General features: G+C 38.7%; 1 protein-coding gene across 2 annotated transcripts; it reads right to left on the reverse strand.

The window, feature by feature from the left end:
* Positions 1 to 1,798: 1,798 nt before the first annotated feature.
* On the reverse strand, positions 1,799 to 19,794 carry LOC138320363 (uncharacterized). Of its 2 annotated transcripts, none has more exons than XM_069263286.1 (10): positions 19,636 to 19,794; positions 18,595 to 18,867; positions 17,838 to 18,005; positions 17,050 to 17,492; positions 16,719 to 16,895; positions 16,093 to 16,199; positions 15,366 to 15,423; positions 5,224 to 5,460; positions 4,699 to 4,831; positions 1,799 to 4,278 (listed from the first exon to the last, which is right to left on the reverse strand). In XM_069263286.1, the coding sequence occupies exons 2-10, from the start codon at positions 18,864 to 18,866 to the stop codon at positions 4,185 to 4,187; spliced, it is 1,689 nt and encodes a 562-aa protein (XP_069119387.1). In that variant the 5' UTR covers position 18,867; positions 19,636 to 19,794; the 3' UTR covers positions 1,799 to 4,184. The 2 variants fall into 2 exon arrangements, with proteins under 2 accessions (XP_069119387.1, XP_069119386.1); XM_069263285.1 differs by having other exon boundaries at positions 19,593 to 19,682.
* Between the last annotated feature and the right edge of the window lie 155 nt (positions 19,795 to 19,949).

Consider the following 19,949-nt stretch of genomic DNA (forward strand, 5'->3'; position numbering starts at 1 on the left):
TGATATCAGTATATAATATAGAGGTTGAAAAAGGTCTACACTGTATAATCATTTAAATAGCTTTTACGTTTGTTTCCTTCATAAAATGTAAAACACTTCACATGCATGTAATGAAAGATAATTGTAACACTCCCATACAAACGTTTGTATAAATGTGCTTTTATTTCAAAATGCCTTGGTTGATAGCAACAGAACACGTATGAACAATCATTTCAGCAACTGATGATTTTATAGGATACTGGTACTTTCTAAACTGGAAGAGACATGAAGCCCGGCCATGGCAGTGATCACATACTGCAAGCTTACCAAAATTGTTTGATGGAAATAAAGCACAGGATTTGTCAAAAATTAACAGATGACAAAGTAGTGCACGCTTCTCTGTTTACATGCACTATGTTTTGACTTATCTCATTTTCAATATGGTACAGTAATGGACAGTTCCCTTTCTTCTCATCAATACATTGGTACTAAACTCTAAACTATACATGGAAGGGAGCAACACACATATAGGCACTCTTATTCAAAAGTTTGAGATAATAAACATGTCGTATGATTTTCTACTGTATAATTAAACCTCTAGCTTCCTCAGTATGATATAATTCTGCTGCTATTTTCCAGGAACAGGCTGTTTACCAGAGGATGCTGCTCTACGCCTGAGATGAAGATTCCTGGTAAATCACCTCGACAACCATAACATATAACTATAGCTTAGGTCATACTCTTTTGGTCATCATGGACCCTAGTCTTAGTTAATTAACATGCAGTTCTATCTATAGCAATAATGATGACTGCACAGACCAAAACTACACAACCATACAACAAGATGTTGAATGTTCTAGATGAATTTTTATATGCTTTATCTATAATCACTTGCTTGATGTTGGTCCCTTCATCTTGAGAAAAGAAATACAATAAAAAAAAAATTTTTTATTTGGTTTTGGAATTTATTGAAAGTATTACACAATTCATTATAGACATACGACCATTAATTCACAGGGATGTGAGAATATAGATACAGGTTATATCAATATTGACCCACCAGAGTGCCTTTTGACCATTTTTTGACGTTTTAGGGGTCTAGATCAAAATCAATAAAAACTATATATACATGTATTCTACATTGTACTATACTTTATGTGTATAATACAATGTAGAATATGATTTTTATCAATTTTTTTTTATCCAGACTCCTAAAGTCTTAAAATGGTCAATAGGCACTGGTGGATCTGTGTATCAATTGGGCCATTATTATAGTTATAAGTCATTAATGACATATGTTTGGTCTTAGCTTTCATCTAATTTTTGTTAACTTTCCAAGGGTTTTACAACATTTTGTGATCTCAAGGTTAGAGAATTTTTCAATCATACCTCAACATTTTTTTACATTTTCACAACTACAAAAAATGTTTTATGATATTCCGCCATTTTTAATAAAATTTGGAGAAAACTGCGACTGCAAGACTCTATGTATGAAAAATTGCATGACATTTTAAACACAAATCCTGTTGTTTGTATTCTTTAAAGTAAATCCAGCCTAGTTTTTAAAAACAACATTTAAATTTTACTGTGAAAATACTGGAACAAATTAACCAGGTAACTCAGAGGTAGAGCATTCAGCTAGTGTTTGGAGGTTCCAGGTTTGAATCCTGGTCTAGCCGCTACATTTACTCCTGTTGCATATTAATCAGATAAGCACTCCCAAAAATATTACAGTAATCATTGTAGGTATATTTGTGTTCACCAAACATATTTTGCACAAGCGTCTGATGTCACACAAATAAAAACTAGAAAATATCACTGATGTACTGTAGTTTTTATTGTGTTTTATTATGCAATTTTTACATTAATATCATTGGTGGTGGTGAGAATTGAACAATAACACATTCTTATCCACAGTGTACTTATGGACGGAAGAGATCAGGCCCCGATTCTATGAAACAAAAGTGCAGACTTAAGTCAAAACTTAAGTTTTTTCCTTATATAACTTTTATGAAAATTTATGACTTAAGTTTGTTTTGAGAAATCGGGGCCTGTATTCATCTAAGATAACTTGGGTGGCAATGGACGGCATTGAAGGAATCAATCTCCTGGTTCATAATGTTAGTACACATAAATACATTTACAGCAAGCTGGTATGGACAAATCTTGTCTGGATGTTATTTTCACAAGATGTACCTGGTATATCATACAGCAGATTAACGTAGGACTTTATGACTTACATAAGAAATATAAGAAATAGTCCAATTCATTATCATCAGCAGTTCAAATCAATTGCTAATCAATCAAAAACTGAACAAGAACTTTTTACTTAGATGTTGGAACATTTGTTTGTCAAGTAAGATAGTGTGTATTGCTACATGCATATGAATTTCAATGTGGATAACCCTCGATGAAAAAAATAATCGTGAATTTAAAGGATGTAAATTATAAATGCACAAGCACGATGATGAAAAATATTGCAATTTACAAATAACAAGAACTCTTAACCCATACACCCATAATAGGGACATTGCACTTAATCTTGAAGTACATTAATAATGGATTCATGCATTCAGATATACCCATGGGTTTCTCCATAATTAACAATGCTTAAATCAGCAAAAAAATTCTGACAGTTGATGAATAGTTTAAGTTGAGAAAAAAAGCGGGATATAACTCTGTCAAAATTCCAAAGAAAAATTTCTACTTGAATGAAACATCATTCAGTCCAGTGTTCCGCATGATGTCACATTCAACGGGATGATGTCATTTTTACAATTTCGAAAATCTTGTATGGCAGTGTCGTCTTTTTCTTCGCTCCTGGGAAAGGTATGTATTGTAAAGTAATTTTTTGATGAATAATTATATTTTTTGAGTATTTTCATATCGTTTCAGTGATACATTTGTATTACACACTGAATAGATTTACTGGTACTGTTCGCGAATGCACTTATATATTTCCAACGACAGTGAAAAGGAGTACATTCTGATTCTGTTTAGTGAATGAATCTTCCTTCGCATCAAAGAATTGCGTCTCGCTTCTGGCGAAATCAAGTAAATAATTGGCAATTTGCTTTGCTTTGAATGTCATAATAATTGCAGGATAAACAGAATACACTGTTAGTATCTTACAACACAAGTTTTATTTTGGTGTTAGTCTTCTTGGCTTTCCTAAGTCTTGCACCAAAATAAACCTTCTTATTGCAAGATACTAACAATGTATTCTCTATATATATTTATAAATAAAAAAAAACAGCAACATGAATTTCAATATTTGAGCAAAATACACATGATCAATGCAATACAAGCTTACATTTCAAGTACTCAAATTCCCTTTCTCAACATTCAAACATCCGATATGTGATATCAACATGAAATAAATATACAACAATATTATATATCACAAAACAACAAAATGTGCATTATAAAGATAACTATCAAAAACAGAGATCTCAAGCAGATAAATAGAACACAAATTGACAGTACCCTGGTAAATAAATATGAATATTTTAATATATATAAATATCATCATGAAGGCATTATATTAGGTAGAAAATGATGCAGCAAACTATAGTGAATAATTGAATATCTATGGTCAGAACACACAAAAGATCATTAAAGAGTGCATAGAGAGAATAATATGTATACAACGATATAACACTGATAATTGGGACATAAATATCATGTATAATGGTTTGATAGGGTCACAGAGTTATTATTCAGTCAAATCTATTCTTCTATTATATGCAGATTTAACATTTAATTTTTCATCTGATTTAAGGGTAAAACATTCTAAAAGGAACCTCCCTTTACAGTCCTTCAATTCACCTCTTTTAAATCTCCATATATTCATAATGCTTCTATAAATATAGAATTTTTCTAAAGTTAAGAAACATATAACTGATGATACATGTTTGCATGTTATAAAGTATAGAATATACATATAAGAAAATTGAAAGATATATATATACATGTATATGTATGGATAAAGTCATGGAAGGAATTCAGTTCACATGAAAAATATGTAAATAGAAGAATAACAAGTAACAAAAACAACTATTTGATGTGTACACAATGGAGAGTATAAATATATCCCCTGAACTTTGTCTTGTGCAATATCATTAACACGAAGTTTATAAGGTTATAAAGACTGTATTGACAGCAACTTGTTTGATTGGTGGTTACGATGACGTCTGCAGACTTGATCACGAGATAACACAGCCCCAGCCTTGGTCTACAGTGGCTACGTCTGGAGCTATTTCTGGTGGTGGCTCAATAAATTCTGATGGCATGTACAATCTGAAAGGCAGCAATCAGGTACATGTATCATGTTTTGAAGTTGTACTACAAAACGTTTTGGTGTAAAAAACTGATATGTTGATCAAAATCTTATTAAAATGAGCAATGAAAACAAGATTTATATGTTAAATTGGAGAAAGTTATACATTTTTGTGCATAATACATTTTTGTGCATATTGAATTAAATAAAACACAATTACCCCCTCATTAATTTCTGCATTCATGTGTAAGGTAAGAGTTATCTGCCCATGTGGTTAGGTATTTTAACATAATATTTTTCAGAGAAAATAATACAAGTATCTTTCACATATTTTGAGATCAGAATTGATGGTGATCAATAAGGGCAGACAACTCTGTAATATGAAATGACTGGATACATGTAATATTACACTTGTTTGTCGAGTATGTGTTGTTACCTACCTGATGGTGTTGAGTATGTGGCGGCCGGAGTTCCTGTTAACGCTGCTGTCCACTCTGTCAGGTAGGACAGCTTGACCTATACCCTGGGTAAAAATCTGGTAGGCAACCGTCTCCACAAAGAATGGTGGCATTCCTACAAACACATCCAAACAAAATAATCATAACTTTGTCATAAAAACATGGAATTCATCATTGATACTTAAAAATAAGTCAACTTGACACTGGTATTCATCTTCATGAGCCAAGCTGGCTTAATGTAGGCTTGTTGCAGGGGGCCATATAAAGAACTGAAGCAATTGTGATTATTACTGAACAAGTATAGAATGGATTGCAAGGTGATCGAAGGAGGTGGAGGAAAGTTCTCGCAGAAAAAACTCCTACCCAGTGATTAGGTGACTTTCCCAGAGGTGAAGGTCTATAACTCTTAGTACCTGTGGTAATTGTTGGGACATTGTAACGGCTGGTCAGATTTCTAATATCTTTACACAACAAATACTTGTCTTCATGACAAATGAAAATACTTACGTAGATAGTCCAACCACTTGATGACACGCTCCATAGTCTTTGGAAAGGACTCAAATGACTTTTCTGCTCGCCTCACGGGGACGAACAGTCGTGTCTTCAGTTGGATAGTGTTATAAGGCGGAAGGGCTGTCTTGGTTGATGTGGTCACGTAAAACAGACGCAGTATCTTGGCATACCTAGTACTAAGGTGAGCGGTCTCCATAAAGCCAGATACATCTGTTTTTACCTGGTATACGTCTGTAATTGATCAATAATCTCATTTTAATAAAGGCTTCATTTCTAATGGTAATCATATTATTTTTATGATTGTTTCTCTTTAATGTCAAAACTACAGCAAAAATTACGTGTGAGATCATATTTCAGTTCAACATCAATATTGATACCCTCAGAAATTACAATTCATGGTGTCAAGATCTGAAACATTTTCAAAGCAAATCCTCATTACCCTGATAAAATTCATTTTGAAATGGATTTTGATCAAACAAGATGCATATTATTCATATAGGGATACCATGAGAATGAAAGAATTACAGTAAAATCTGTACATACAAGATTTCATGGAGGTGGATGTGTCACCTGCACAGCAGTTTAAAACATCACATAAAAACATTTATTTACCATTGAAAATATCATTAATAACTAAGTGAAGTTATCAAGTCCAGTAACTCTTGCAAATATTGGCCGATTTTGACCAGTATCAAACCAATTTTAGATCTCATTGATATAAAGCAATATACATAATTTGGTCGAAATTGGACAATAAATACAAAAGTTATTGAGCAGAAACCCAAGAAATTATCTGTTTTGATGATTTTAAAGTCCTGTAACCCTTGCAAATATTGACAGATTTTTATCAATATCAAACCCATCCTAGATCTCATTAATATGAAGCAATATTCCAAAATTAGTTGAAATCAGAAAATAAATACTAAAGTAATCGAGCGGAAACCATGAATTTATCTGTTTTAACAATTTCAAAGTACTGTAATCTTTGCAAATATTGACAGATTTTGACCAGTATCAAACCACTCCGAGATCTCATTGATATAAAGCAATATACCAAGCTTGGTTGAAATCAGACAATAAATACTAAAGTTATCACACAAAATTGTTTTTGGACGTTGACCCAGAAAACAAGATAGTGATACCTATGTGTCGCCCTTGTGTTGCAGTCAACACAATAAAGGAGACGAGAGGAACATATCATTAATATTCTTTATACAGAGGTTAATTATTGAGTAAATTACACCAAATAGGGCTATTAAGTTTTTTTGTGTCTAATATATAGACTACATATGCAAAAAAAAAAGCCTAATGATAAAGGCAGGTTTAGTGGAATTGGGCTGATGGCGATGTCCTCTATAGACAAGTAGGTTTAGTGGACTAGAGCTGATGGAGATGTCCTTTATAGACAAGTAGGTTTAGTGGACTAGGGCTGATGGCGATGTCCTCTATAGACAAGTAGGTTTAGTGGACTAGGGCTGATGGAGATGTCCTCTATAGACAAGTAGGTTTAGTGGACTAGAGCTGATGGAGATGTCCTTTATAGAGAAGTAGGTTTAGTGGACTAGGGCTGATGGGGATGTCCTCTATAGACAAGTAGGTTTAGTGGACTAGGGCTGATGGAGATGTCCTCTATAGACAAGTAGGTTTAGTGGACTAGGGCTGATGGCGATGTCCTTTATAGACAAGTAGGTTTAGTGGACTAGGGCTGATGGGGATGTCCTCTATAGACAAGTAGGTTTAGTGGACTAGGGCTGATGGAGATGTCCTCTATAGACAAGTAGGTTTAGTGGACTAGGGCTGATGGCGATGTCCTCTATAGACAAGTAGGTTTAGTGGACTAGGGCTGATGGAGATGTCCTCTATAGACAAGTAGGTTTAGTGGACTAGGGCTGATGGGGATGTCCTCTATAGACAAGTAGGTTTAGTGGACTAGGGCTGATGGAGATGTCCTCTATAGACAAGTAGGTTTAGTGGACTAGGGCTGATGGAGATGTCCTCTATAGACAAGTAGGTTTAGACTAGGGCTGATGGGGATGTCCTCTATAGACAAGTAGGTTTAGTGGACTAGGGCTGATGGAGATGTCCTTTATAGACAAGTAGGTTTAGTGGACTAGGGCTGATGGCGATGTCCTCTATAGACAAGTAGGTTTAGTGGACTAGGGCTGATGGCGATGTCCTCTATAGACAAGTAGGTTTAGTGGACTAGGGCTGATGGAGATGTCCTCTATAGACAAGTAGGTTTAGTGGACTAGGGCTGATGGCGATGTCCTCTATAGACAAGTAGGTTTAGTGGACTAGGGCTGATGGCGATGTCCTCTATAGACAAGTAGGTTTAGTGGACTAGGGCTGATGGAGATGTCCTTTATAGACAAGTAGGTTTAGTGGACTAGGGCTGATGGAGATGTCCTCTATAGACAAGTAGGTTTAGTGGACTAGGGCTGATGGAGATGTCCTTTATAGACAAGTAGGTTTAGTGGACTAGGGCTGATGGAGATGTCCTTTATAGACAAGTAGGTTTAGTGGACTAGGGCTGATGGAGATGTCCTCTATAGACAAGTAGGTTTAGTAGGGCTGATGGAGATGTCCTTTATAGACAAGTAGGTTTAGTGGACTAGGGCTGATGGAGATGTCCTCTATAGACAAGTAGGTTTAGTGGACTAGAGCTGATGGAGATGTCCTTTATAGACAAGTAGGTTTAGTGGACTAGGGCTGATGGCGATGTCCTCTATAGACAAGTAGGTTTAGTGGACTAGGGCTGATGGAGATGTCCTTTATAGACAAGTAGGTTTAGTGGACTAGGGCTGATGGAGATGTCCTCTATAGACAAGTAGGTTTAGTGGACTAGGGCTGATGGAGATGTCCTTTATAGACAAGTAGGTTTAGTGGACTAGGGCTGATGGAGAGATGTCCTTTATAGACAAGTAGGTTTAGTGGACTAGGGCTGATGGAGATGTCCTTTATAGACAAGTAGGTTTAGTGGACTAGGGCTGATGGAGATGTCCTCTATAGACAAGTAGGTTTAGTGGACTAGGGCTGATGGGGATGTCCTCTATAGACAAGTAGGTTTAGTGGACTAGGGCTGATGGGGATGTCCTTATAGACAAGTAGGTTTAGTGGACTAGGGCTGATGGGATGTCCTCTATAGACAAGTAAGTTTAGTGGACTAGGGCTGATGGGGATGTCCTCTATAGACAAGTAGGTTTAGTGGACTAGGGCTGATGGGGATGTCCTCTATAGACAAGTAGGTTTAGTGGACTAGGGCTGATGGCGATGTCCTCTATAGACAAGTAGGTTTAGTGGACTAGGGCTGATGGAGATGTCCTTTATAGACAAGTAGGTTTAGTGGACTAGGGCTGATGGAGATGTCCTCTATAGACAAGTAGGTTTAGTGGACTAGGGCTGATGGAGATGTCCTTTATAGACAAGTAGGTTTAGTGGACTAGGGCTGATGGAGATGTCCTTTATAGACAAGTAGGTTTAGTGGACTAGGGCTGATGGCGATGTCCTCTATAGACAAGTAGGTTTAGTGGACTAGGGCTGATGGCGATGTCCTCTATAGACAAGTAGGTTTAGTGGACTAGGGCTGATGGAGATGTCCTCTATAGACAAGTAGGTTTAGTGGACTAGGGCTGATGGAGATGGATGTCCTCTATAGACAAGTAGGTTTAGTGGACTAGGGCTGATGGGGATGTCCTCTATAGACAAGTAGGTTTAGTGGACTAGGGCTGATGGAGATGTCCTCTATAGACAAGTAGGTTTAGTGGACTAGGGCTGATGGAGATGTCCTCTATAGACAAGTAGGTTTAGTGGACTAGGGCTGATGGGGATGTCCTCTATAGACAAGTAGGTTTAGTGGACTAGGGCTGATGGCGATGTCCTTTATAGACAAGTAGGTTTAGTGGACTAGGGCTGATGGCGATGTCCTCTATAGACAAGTAGGTTTAGTGGACTAGGGCTGATGGCGATGTCCTCTATAGACAAGTAGGTTTAGTGGACTAGGGCTGATGGAGATGTCCTCTATAGACAAGTAGGTTTAGTGGACTAGGGCTGATGGAGATGTCCTTTATAGACAAGTAGGTTTAGTGGACTAGGGCTGATGGCGATGTCCTCTATAGACAAGTAGGTTTAGTGGACTAGGGCTGATGGAGATGTCCTCTATAGACAAGTAGGTTTAGTGGACTAGGGCTGATGGAGATGTCCTTTATAGACAAGTAGGTTTAGTGGACTAGGGCTGATGGAGATGTCCTTTATAGACAAGTAGGTTTAGTGGACTAGGGCTGATGGAGATGTCCTTATAGACAAGTAGGTTTAGTGGACTAGGGCTGATGGAGATGTCCTCTATAGACAAGTAGGTTTAGTGGACTAGGGCTGATGGAGATGTCCTCTATAGACAAGTAGGTTTAGTGGACTAGGGCTGATGGAGATGTCCTTATAGACAAGTATAGTAGTAGAGTTTTAGTGGACTAGGGCTGATGGGGATGTCCTCTATAGACAAGTAGGTTTAGTGGACTAGAGCTGATGGAGATGTCCTTTATAGACAAGTAGGTTTAGTGGACTAGGGCTGATGGCGATGTCCTCTATAGACAAGTAGGTTTAGTGGACTAGAGCTGATGGAGATGTCCTTTATAGACAAGTAGGTTTAGTGGACTAGGGCTGATGGAGATGTCCTTTATAGACAAGTAGGTTTAGTGGACTAGGGCGATGGAGATGTCCTCTATAGACAAGTAGGTTTATTTATGGACTAGGGCTGATGGAGATGTCCTTTATAGACAAGTAGGTTTAGTGGACTAGGGCTGATGGAGATGTCCTCTATAGACAAGTAGGTTTAGTGGACTAGAGCTGATGGAGATGTCCTTTATAGACAAGTAGGTTTAGTGGACTAGGGCTGATGGCGATGTCCTCTATAGACAAGTAGGTTTAGTGGACTAGGGCTGATGGAGATGTCCTTTATAGACAAGTAGGTTTAGTGGACTAGGGCTGATGGAGATGTCCTTTATAGACAAGTAGGTTTAGTGGACTAGGGCTGATGGCGATGTCCTTTATAGACAAGTAGGTTTAGTGGACTAGGGCTGATGGAGATGTCCTCTATAGACAAGTAGGTTTAGTGGACTAGGGCTGATGGAGATGTCCTCTATAGACAAGTAGGTTTAGTGGACTAGGGCTGATGGAGATGTCCTTTATAGACAAGTAGGTTTAGTGAAATAGGGCTGATGGCGATGTCCTCTATAGACAAGTAGGTTTAGTGGACTAGGGCTGATGGGGATGTCCTCTATAGACAAGTAGGTTTAGTGGACTAGAGCTGATGGCGATGTCCTTTATAGACAAGTAGGTTTAGTGGACTAGGGCTGATGGCGATGTCCTCTATAGACAAGTAGGTTTAGTGGACTAGAGCTGATGGCGATGTCCTCTATAGACAAGTAGGTTTAGTGGACTAGGGCTGATGGCGATGTCCTCTATAGACAAGTAGGTTTAGTGGACTAGGGCTGATGGAGATATCCTTTATAGACAAGTAGGTATAGTGGACTAGGGCTGATGGAGATGTCCTTTATAGACAAGTAGGTTTAGTGGACTAGGGCTGATGGAGATGTCCTTTATAGACAAGTAGGTTTAGTGGACTAGGGCTGATGGGATGTCCTTATAGACAAGTAGGTTTAGTGGACTAGGGCTGATGGCGATGTCCTCTATAGACAAGTAGGTTTAGTGGACTAGGGCTGATGGCGATGTCCTCTATAGACAAGTAGGTTTAGTGGACTAGGGCTGATGGCGATGTCCTCTATAGACAAGTAGGTTTAGTGGACTAGGGCTGATGGCGATGTCCTCTATAGACAAGTAGGTTTAGTGGACTAGGGCTGATGGCGATGTCCTCTATAGACAAGTAGGTTTAGTGGACTAGGGCTGATGGCGATGTCCTCTATAGACAAGTAGGTTTAGTGGACTAGGGCTGATGGCGATGTCCTCTATAGACAAGTAGGTTTAGTGGACTAGGGCTGATGGCGATGTCCTCTATAGACAAGTAGGTTTAGTGGACTAGGGCTGATGGCGATGTCCTTTATAGACAAGTAGGTTTAGTGGACTAGGGCTGATGGAGATGTCCTTTATAGACAAGTAGGTTTAGTGGACTAGGGCTGATGGAGATGTCCTCTATAGACAAGTAGGTTTAGTGGACTAGGGCTGATGGAGATGTCCTCTATAGACAAGTAGGTTTAGTGGACTAGGGCTGATGGCGATGTCCTCTATAGACAAGTAGGTTTAGTGGACTAGGGCTGATGGCGATGTCCTCTATAGACAAGTAGGTTTAGTGGACTAGGGCTGATGGAGATATCCTTTATAGACAAGTAGGTATAGTGGACTAGGGCTGATGGAGATGTCCTTTATAGACAAGTAGGTTTAGTGGACTAGGGCTGATGGAGATGTCCTTTATAGACAAGTAGGTTTAGTGGACTAGGGCTGATGGGGATGTTCTCTATAGACAAGTAGGTTTAGTGGACTAGGGCTGATGGAGATGTCCTTTATAGACAAGTAGGTTTAGTGGACTAGGGCTGATGGAGATGTCCTTTATAGACAAGTAGGTTTAGTGGACTAGGGCTGATGGAAGTCTTAGACATAGGATGATGTCCTTTATAGACAAGTAGGTTTAGTGGACTAGGGCTGATGGAGATGTCCTTTATAGACAAGTAGGTTTAGTGGACTAGGGCTGATGGAGATGTTCTTTATAGACAAGTAGGTTTAGTGGACTAGGGCTGATGGAGATGTCCTTTATAGACAAGTAGGTTTAGTGGACTAGGGCTGATGGAGATGTCCTTTATAGACAAGTAGGTTTAGTGGACTAGGGCTGATGGAGATGTCCTTTATAGACAAGTAGGTTTAGTGGACTAGGGCTGATGGAGATGTCCTTTATAGACAAGTAGGTTTAGTGGACTAGGGCTGATGGGGATGTTCTCTATAGACAAGTAGGTTTAGTGGACTAGGGCTGATGGAGATGTCCTCTATAGACAAGTAGGTTTAGTGGACTAGGGCTGATGGAGATGTCCTCTATAGACAAGTAGGTTTAGTGGACTAGGGCTGATGGCGATGTCCTTTATAGACAAGTAGGTTTAGTGGACTAGGGCTGATGGAGATGTCCTTTATAGACAAGTAGGTTTAGTGGACTAGGGCTGATGGCGATGTCCTTTATAGACAAGTAGGTTTAGTGGACTAGGGCTGATGGCGATGTCCTTATAGACAAGTAGGTTTAGTGGACTAGGGCTGATGGCGATGTCCTCTATAGACAAGTAGGTTTAGTGGACTAGGGCTGATGGCGATGTCCTCTATAGACAAGTAGGTTTAGTGGACTAGGGCTGATGGCGATGTCCTTTATAGACAAGTAGGTTTAGTGGACTAGGGCTGATGGAGATGTCCTCTATAGACAAGTAGGTTTAGTGGACTAGGGCTGATGGCGATGTCCTCTATAGACAAGTAGGTTTAGTGGACTAGGGCTGATGGAGATGTCCTTTATAGACAAGTAGGTTTAGTGGACTAGGGCTGATGGCGATGTCCTCTATAGACAAGTAGGTTTAGTGGACTAGGGCTGATGGAGATGTCCTCTATAGACAAGTAGGTTTAGTGGACTAGGGCTGATGGGATGTCCTTTATAGACAAGTAGGTTTAGTGGACTAGGGCTGATGGAGATGTCCTTTATAGACAAGTAGGTTTAGTGGACTAGGGCTGATGGAGATGTCCTTATAGACAAGTAGGTTTAGTGGACTAGGGCTGATGGGATGTCCTTATAGACAAGTAGGTTTAGTGGACTAGGGCTGATGGAGATGTCCTCTATAGACAAGTAGGTTTAGTGGACTAGGGCTGATGGAGATGTCCTTTATAGACAAGTAGGTTTAGTGGACTAGGGCTGATGGAGATGTCCTTTATAGACAAGTAGGTTTAGTGGACTAGGGCTGATGGAGATGTCCTTTATAGACAAGTAGGTTTAGTGGACTAGGGCTGATGGAGATGTCCTTTATAGACAAGTAGGTTTAGTGGACTAGGGCTGATGGAGATGTCCTCTATAGACAAGTAGGTTTAGTGGACTAGGGCTGATGGAGATGTCCTTTATAGACAAGTAGGTTTAGTGGACTAGGGCTGATGGAGATGTCCTTTATAGACAAGTAGGTTTAGTGGACTAGGGCTGATGGAGATGTCCTTTATAGACAAGTAGGTTTAGTGGACTAGGGCTGATGGAGATGTCCTTTATAGACAAGTAGGTTTAGTGGACTAGGGCTGATGGAGATGTCCTTCTATAGACAAGTAGGTTTAGTGGACTAGGGCTGATGGCGATGTCCTCTATAGACAAGTAGGTTTAGTGGACTAGGGCTGATGGAGATGTCCTTTATAGACAAGTAGGTTTAGTGGACTAGGGCTGATGGAGATGTCCTTTATAGACAAGTAGGTTTAGTGGACTAGGGCTGATGGAGATGTCCTTTATAGACAAGTAGGTTTAGTGGACTAGGGCTGATGGAGATGTCCTTTATAGACAAGTAGGTTTAGTGGACTAGGGCTGATGGAGATGTCCTTTATAGACAAGTAGGTTTAGTGGACTAGTGGGCTGATGGAGATGTCCTTTATAGACAAGTAGGTTTAGTGGACTAGGGCTGATGGAGATGTCCTTTATAGACAAGTAGGTTTAGTGGACTAGGGCTGATGGAGATGTCCTTTATAGACAAGTAGGTTTAGTGGACTAGGGCTGATGGAGATGTCCTTTATAGACAAGTAGGTTTAGTGGACTAGGGCTGATGGAGATGTCCTTTATAGACAAGTAGGTTTAGTGGACTAGGCTGATGGAGATGTCCTTTATAGACAAGTAGGTTTAGTGGACTAGGGCTGATGGAGATGTCCTTTATAGACAAGTAGGTTTAGTGGACTAGGGCTGATGGAGATGTCCTTTATAGACAAGTAGGTTTAGTGGACTAGGGCTGATGGAGATGTCCTTTATAGACAAGTAGGTTTAGTGGACTAGGGCTGATGGAGATGTCCTTTATAGACAAGTAGGTTTAGTGGACTAGGGCTGATGGAGATGTCCTTTATAGACAAGTAGGTTTAGTGGACTAGGGCTGATGGAGATGTCCTTTATAGACAAGTAGGTTTAGTGGACTAGGGCTGATGGAGATGTCCTTTATAGACAAGTAGGTTTAGTGGACTAGGGCTGATGGAGATGTCCTTTATAGACAAGTAGGTTTAGTGGACTAGTGCTGATGGAGATGTCCTTTATAGACAAGTAGGTTTAGTGGACTAGGGCTGATGGAGATGTCCTTTATAGACAAGTAGGTTTAGTGGACTAGGGCTGATGGAGATGTCCTTTATAGACAAGTAGGTTTAGTGGACTAGGGCTGATGGAGATGTCCTTTATAGACAAGTAGGTTTAGTGGACTAGGGCTGATGGAGATGTCCTTTATAGACAAGTAGGTTTAGTGGACTAGGGCTGATGGAGATGTCCTTTATAGACAAGTAGGTTTAGTGGACTAGGGCTGATGGAGATGTCCTTTATAGACAAGTAGGTTTAGTGGACTAGGGCTGATGGAGATGTCCTTTATAGACAAGTAGGTTTAGTGGACTAGGGCTGATGGAGATGTCCTTTATAGACAAGTAGGTTTAGTGGACTAGGGCTGATGGAGATGTCTTATAGACAAGTAGGTTTAGTGGACTAGGGCTGATGGAGATGTCCTTTATAGACAAGTAAGTAGGTTTAGTGGACTAGGGCTGATGTAGATGTCCTTTATAGACAAGTAGGTTTAGTGGACTAGGGCTGATGGAGATGTCCTTTATAGACAAGTAGGTTTAGTGGACTAGGGCTGATGGAGATGTCCTTTATAGACAAGTAGGTTTAGTGGACTAGGGCTGATGGAGATGTCCTTTATAGACAAGTAGGTTTAGTGGACTAGGGCTGATGGAGATGTCCTTTATAGACAAGTAGGTTTAGTGGACTAGAGCTGATGGAGATGTCCTTTATAGACAAGTAGGTTTAGTGGGTGATGGAGATGTCCTCTATAGACAAGTGTCTTTATTTAGAAGTTTATAGCAGGTTTGACTACAGTGCTATTTACAGAACAGCTCGACAATACAGTAATAATAGATTCACTATTGTATATGTACAACTGTATACATACTTGATTGGTCAAGGTTACATTGCATGTCAACACTCTGCATGTTCACCACACGGATATTCTGAAATACACAAACATATTCTGACTAAGTATAGGAAAGAAAGTGATACCGTCTAACCCACTTATATTGAACTCCGATATATTGAAATCCCTCTTAGTGTGAACAAATGTACAATCCCCTTCCACAACCCTATATAATCTATGTATTTTTGAATCGGCAACTATTAAAACCTGTTTTGTATGAAGTCTTTTTTTTGTCCTTGTCGTCACTTTTTCAACTAATCTTACCCGGATATTATGTAAACATATGACTGTTACATCTGTATACATCAATGTTTAGTAGAGACATAGTGTGCATTGTACACGAAGGCCAGAATGGGTCGTGCCCTGTATGAATGGAAAGTTACTTGACCGTGAAGTTAGTGTTCACAGGTGAGTTTTGTTATCGTGAGTAAATTTCACAACAAAAATATAAACCTTTCTTTGTTGTTTATTTGTTTCGCCGTTTTGGAAAAGAAAAACATTTACTGTACTGCACAGTAGACAAGAAATTTGAAATCATCAAAGCCGTTGAACAAGGAATTAAACTAAAACACAAATAGCGATGGAATTTCACATTGAACCCAGCACATTACTGTGTATGTTAATTTGAGACCATGACAATATACACGTAATTTAAAACACTATAAAACATACATCTATGAACAAATAAACACTGAAATGTAAATACCTTCTGATGTTTGAGCCAATTTCCCATTTTGAATACAACATTGCTGAATGGACCAAACTTAACTGAAGCCCCTGCCCTTCTCATGTCGGGAAGTTCATCATGAAAACCTGGAAAAACAACAATATTTTATAAACAGTTAAAGACGCATGGAAGAATCAGAAAACAATAAAGCCTGGTAAATACAAATCTGTTCAATTTAGTGTATGATAATTAATAGCAAAAAAGATCTGCACTGTCCATAGATTATGAAGCCTATCTTGATCTGCCCTCTTCTAATTCAAGAATATAACTTCTGAACAGATGACTTGCAGCTCTTCTGTCTCTGGAAGCTTAATTCTTTTCTTCTTGAATTTTCTTTTAAGAAAAGCTCAATTGGGTTGGTCTTTGGAAAGGCTCTGTAAACCTAAGGACTACATGATTCCAGTATTTATTGGTGCTTTAAATGTTAATTGTACACCCAGGCCATCAGTCTCCAGAAATCTAAAAGCATTCTGAGACAATTAAAGTTTTATAAATTAGGTCTGTAAGATATGTCAATCTGACTCTGGTTTCAAGTTAAGGGGAGATAATCCAACATCGGAATATAATTCAATTAATGTGATCAAGCAGTAACTAACTATCCTTACCAATTGTACAGAACTCTTCTCTTCCCTTCAGATAGAAGATCCTGATAGCGAACACAAACACAGTGTTCCTGCGCCCCACCTCAGCCCAGCTTGTGCACTCGGGATCCATCACAATCTGTGGTCTCGACTGCTCAGAGGAAGCCCTCAAGGTCAGGTTCTCAACATTAAGTATCACACCTGGGAATTGAGACAACTTATATATATGAATCTGTCACATTTCTCATTTGCATATATTCAAATGTATCGCTGAACTACACTAATTAAACTAAATTTAAATATTTGTTGTCTTTAAAATTCCTGTATTGAACATGACAATGTAGATGGCTCTCACCTGGTAGGGGTTTGCGTGCCAGCTGTTTGTTCAGTCCTTTGATGGTGTTTGTCATTGTACTATGGTAGGAAGCTGATACTCTGTGAGTTGGTTCTGAGAGATGTGCGGCTATATCTTTCCTCTCTGGCTCAGGCGGACTAGCTTGTGTAGTTGGTTCTGCAGTTTGCTCCTGTTTTGTGAGGTCGGTCACAGGTGTTTTTTCCTGGTCCGCAGTCCCTCCTTCCTTTTCCTTGCTGGTGGTGCCAGCGGGTATTAGAGAGTTAACTACTGACGATATCATGTCATGTGCTAAGTTACCTCCCCCTGGGCTGATAGCCTGAGTCTTTTCCCATTTTATATGTGTACCCTGGTCTTCATCTGTATATGGCTCCCCTGGAATGGCGGTTGTGTACCCAATCTGGGCTACTGGCAAGGAATTGGACATTCTTGGAACCAACCATAATCTACAACATCATATGTCACACTTACACCACAGGAAATCAGAAACCCTAGTGACATCAATCTATAGCATCATATATGGCAATCACTCTTAAAGACTTTTTCTACACTCACCATGATTTACAACAACACATTGTGGCTAACACATTTTTGCTTCAAGACATCTAATTCCATTGGTATATTCAATAAAAGAAATTGATAAGGAGATAGTCTAGAACAATTTATTATAATATTCCTCAGATTGGTGACCTAAAATTTATTAAACATCATATCTTTATACTGTATATCTGAATATATAGATACAAATATTAGAAACTCATTAACTGGCTTTTGCGTACAGCTGTTCTCACCTCAGTCCCATTACAAATCGGTTTATTCCGTAGGAGGACTCAGCATGTAGCACTCCCTTTGTATCATACTGATCTTCCTCTATCAGTTTGAAGCTGATGGTTTCACATTTCCACACCGTAAAATCTGGATTCATTTTCAACCAGTCATTAGCCTGGTCTACAACAAAGCTGAAACAGGACAAACACAAATTTATACTTTTTCTTAATAACAATTTAAAAGTGCAACATGAAAACCATCAAATGGTACTTATTATATGACTTGATCAAGTTTTTTGGACTATTTAACAAGCTTTTAATTACTAAATTATGTGCAATCAGTGATTTTTTTATTAATTTTTTTTTTTTTTTTTTTTTTGAGGGGCGCACGGAGTAGGGTCATATTTCGGCCAAATAATAACCCAATCTCCTGGGAAAATTTTGCTGTATTTTCCATTATCCCAATCAAATTTACATTTTTACAGAAAGAAAAAATGCTCTTTTTTCCAGTATGAAAATGACATTGAATTAACCAAGTATATACTTATAGTATTGCAAGGAAACCATCCCATCAACTAATGTAATTGTAAAATTGATGATTAACTTGTGTCAAGCAGCTTTTACCACAATTGGCACATCAATTCAATAATATTAGATGAATGACAATGAGAAAATTCTGTATGGCAATGTAGGCCATGACAAAATGATTCAAAAGTGTCTGGCTGTGCTCTAATTCCTCTCATGTCGTTGGACTACATGTATTACCCATCAATATACTTACCTAAACCTTGCATAGACAGGTGCATCATCAGGATTGACAGGTGATGAGATAAAATTGGGCATGAAGTCCATGTAGGTGAGCATTGGTCGAGTTTCCTCAGCTGGAACTGGAGTTGCCTCCTCCTGAAAGGCCTGATTATCTGCCCCTGAAGGCTCTACATCTTTAGGTGCACTCTGTTCCACTGTTATCAGTGCTGGCTCCAACTCTTTCTTCGGAGCTGGTGGTGCCACTTGTCCAGGGATATCTGACATCTCCACTGTTCCAGACGACATTCTGTAAGGTGTATATATATGGTAAATTGGTTACATATATGTCCTTAAAAACCGTAAACTAGCAGATTTAGAGAAAACTATTAATCTTTTATCCTTAGTATATTAAAAATCAACTTACACAAAACAAAAGAATGCATATATAGTGATTCCATTTTATCAGTTGACAATTACTGAAAACAATTATGATAAAGATCAATCCAAGCAAAAGTCAGACTTTAGGTCTGCTTAAAAAGATCATTGGTTGAAAGGTTTAATTAATTGGTTCCACTTATGCTAATTCAACCATAGGTATTTAGCACGCTGGTAAGTCAAAGCCCCACTATAGACTATTAATCTCTATATATTAGTCTATAGTGGGTCTTTGACTTACCGCGTGCTAAATACCTATGATTCAATTTAATTTTGTATTGCTTATAAGGATCAGAAATTTAGTTTCGAAGAGCTCTGTATTACACATACAATTTCTACATAGATATCTCATACCAAGTTGAATTAAAATGATTTCATGAAAATAGCCTACACGATAGTACACTTCGTAATATAAACTGAATATAACTTTGTAAAACTTTTATAAGCTTATTTTAAACATGGCAACGTAAATTTAGACACGTGGTTAGTCGACAAATATTAATTTATGTTGTAAAACAATTATGGTTTCAACTGTTTATGTAGATATCTAAATTGGCATTTCACGATATAGATGAATATTATATATTATAAGCTTACGCCATTCCAAGGTGGTCCAACGTAAAATAATAGCTCTACTTACTTCTCACTGATTTCTGTTGTGTCCTGTTGGACAATGACTAACTACAATGACGCCGAACGAAATCGAAAACCTGCATGTAATAGCACGTAGTCACAGGTAAATTATAAACAGGTGAGATTGTTTACGTTAACATCACGGTCGAGCTCACTGAAACGCTTGAATTTTAAATAACCTAAGGCAGATTATCTCCCCTGTGACGAGCACGTGGGCCGATTATACGGTTTGACTGGGCCGTTTTCGTTTATTCGGAACAACCGGTTCGACCGTTTGTAAAAGTATTTTTTTCAGGTATAAGTCCTGACGGACCTGCAGTT

Source organism: Argopecten irradians, chromosome 4 (assembly GCF_041381155.1).
Source record: "Argopecten irradians isolate NY chromosome 4, Ai_NY, whole genome shotgun sequence".
Classification (NCBI taxonomy): Eukaryota; Metazoa; Mollusca; class Bivalvia; order Pectinida; family Pectinidae; genus Argopecten; species Argopecten irradians.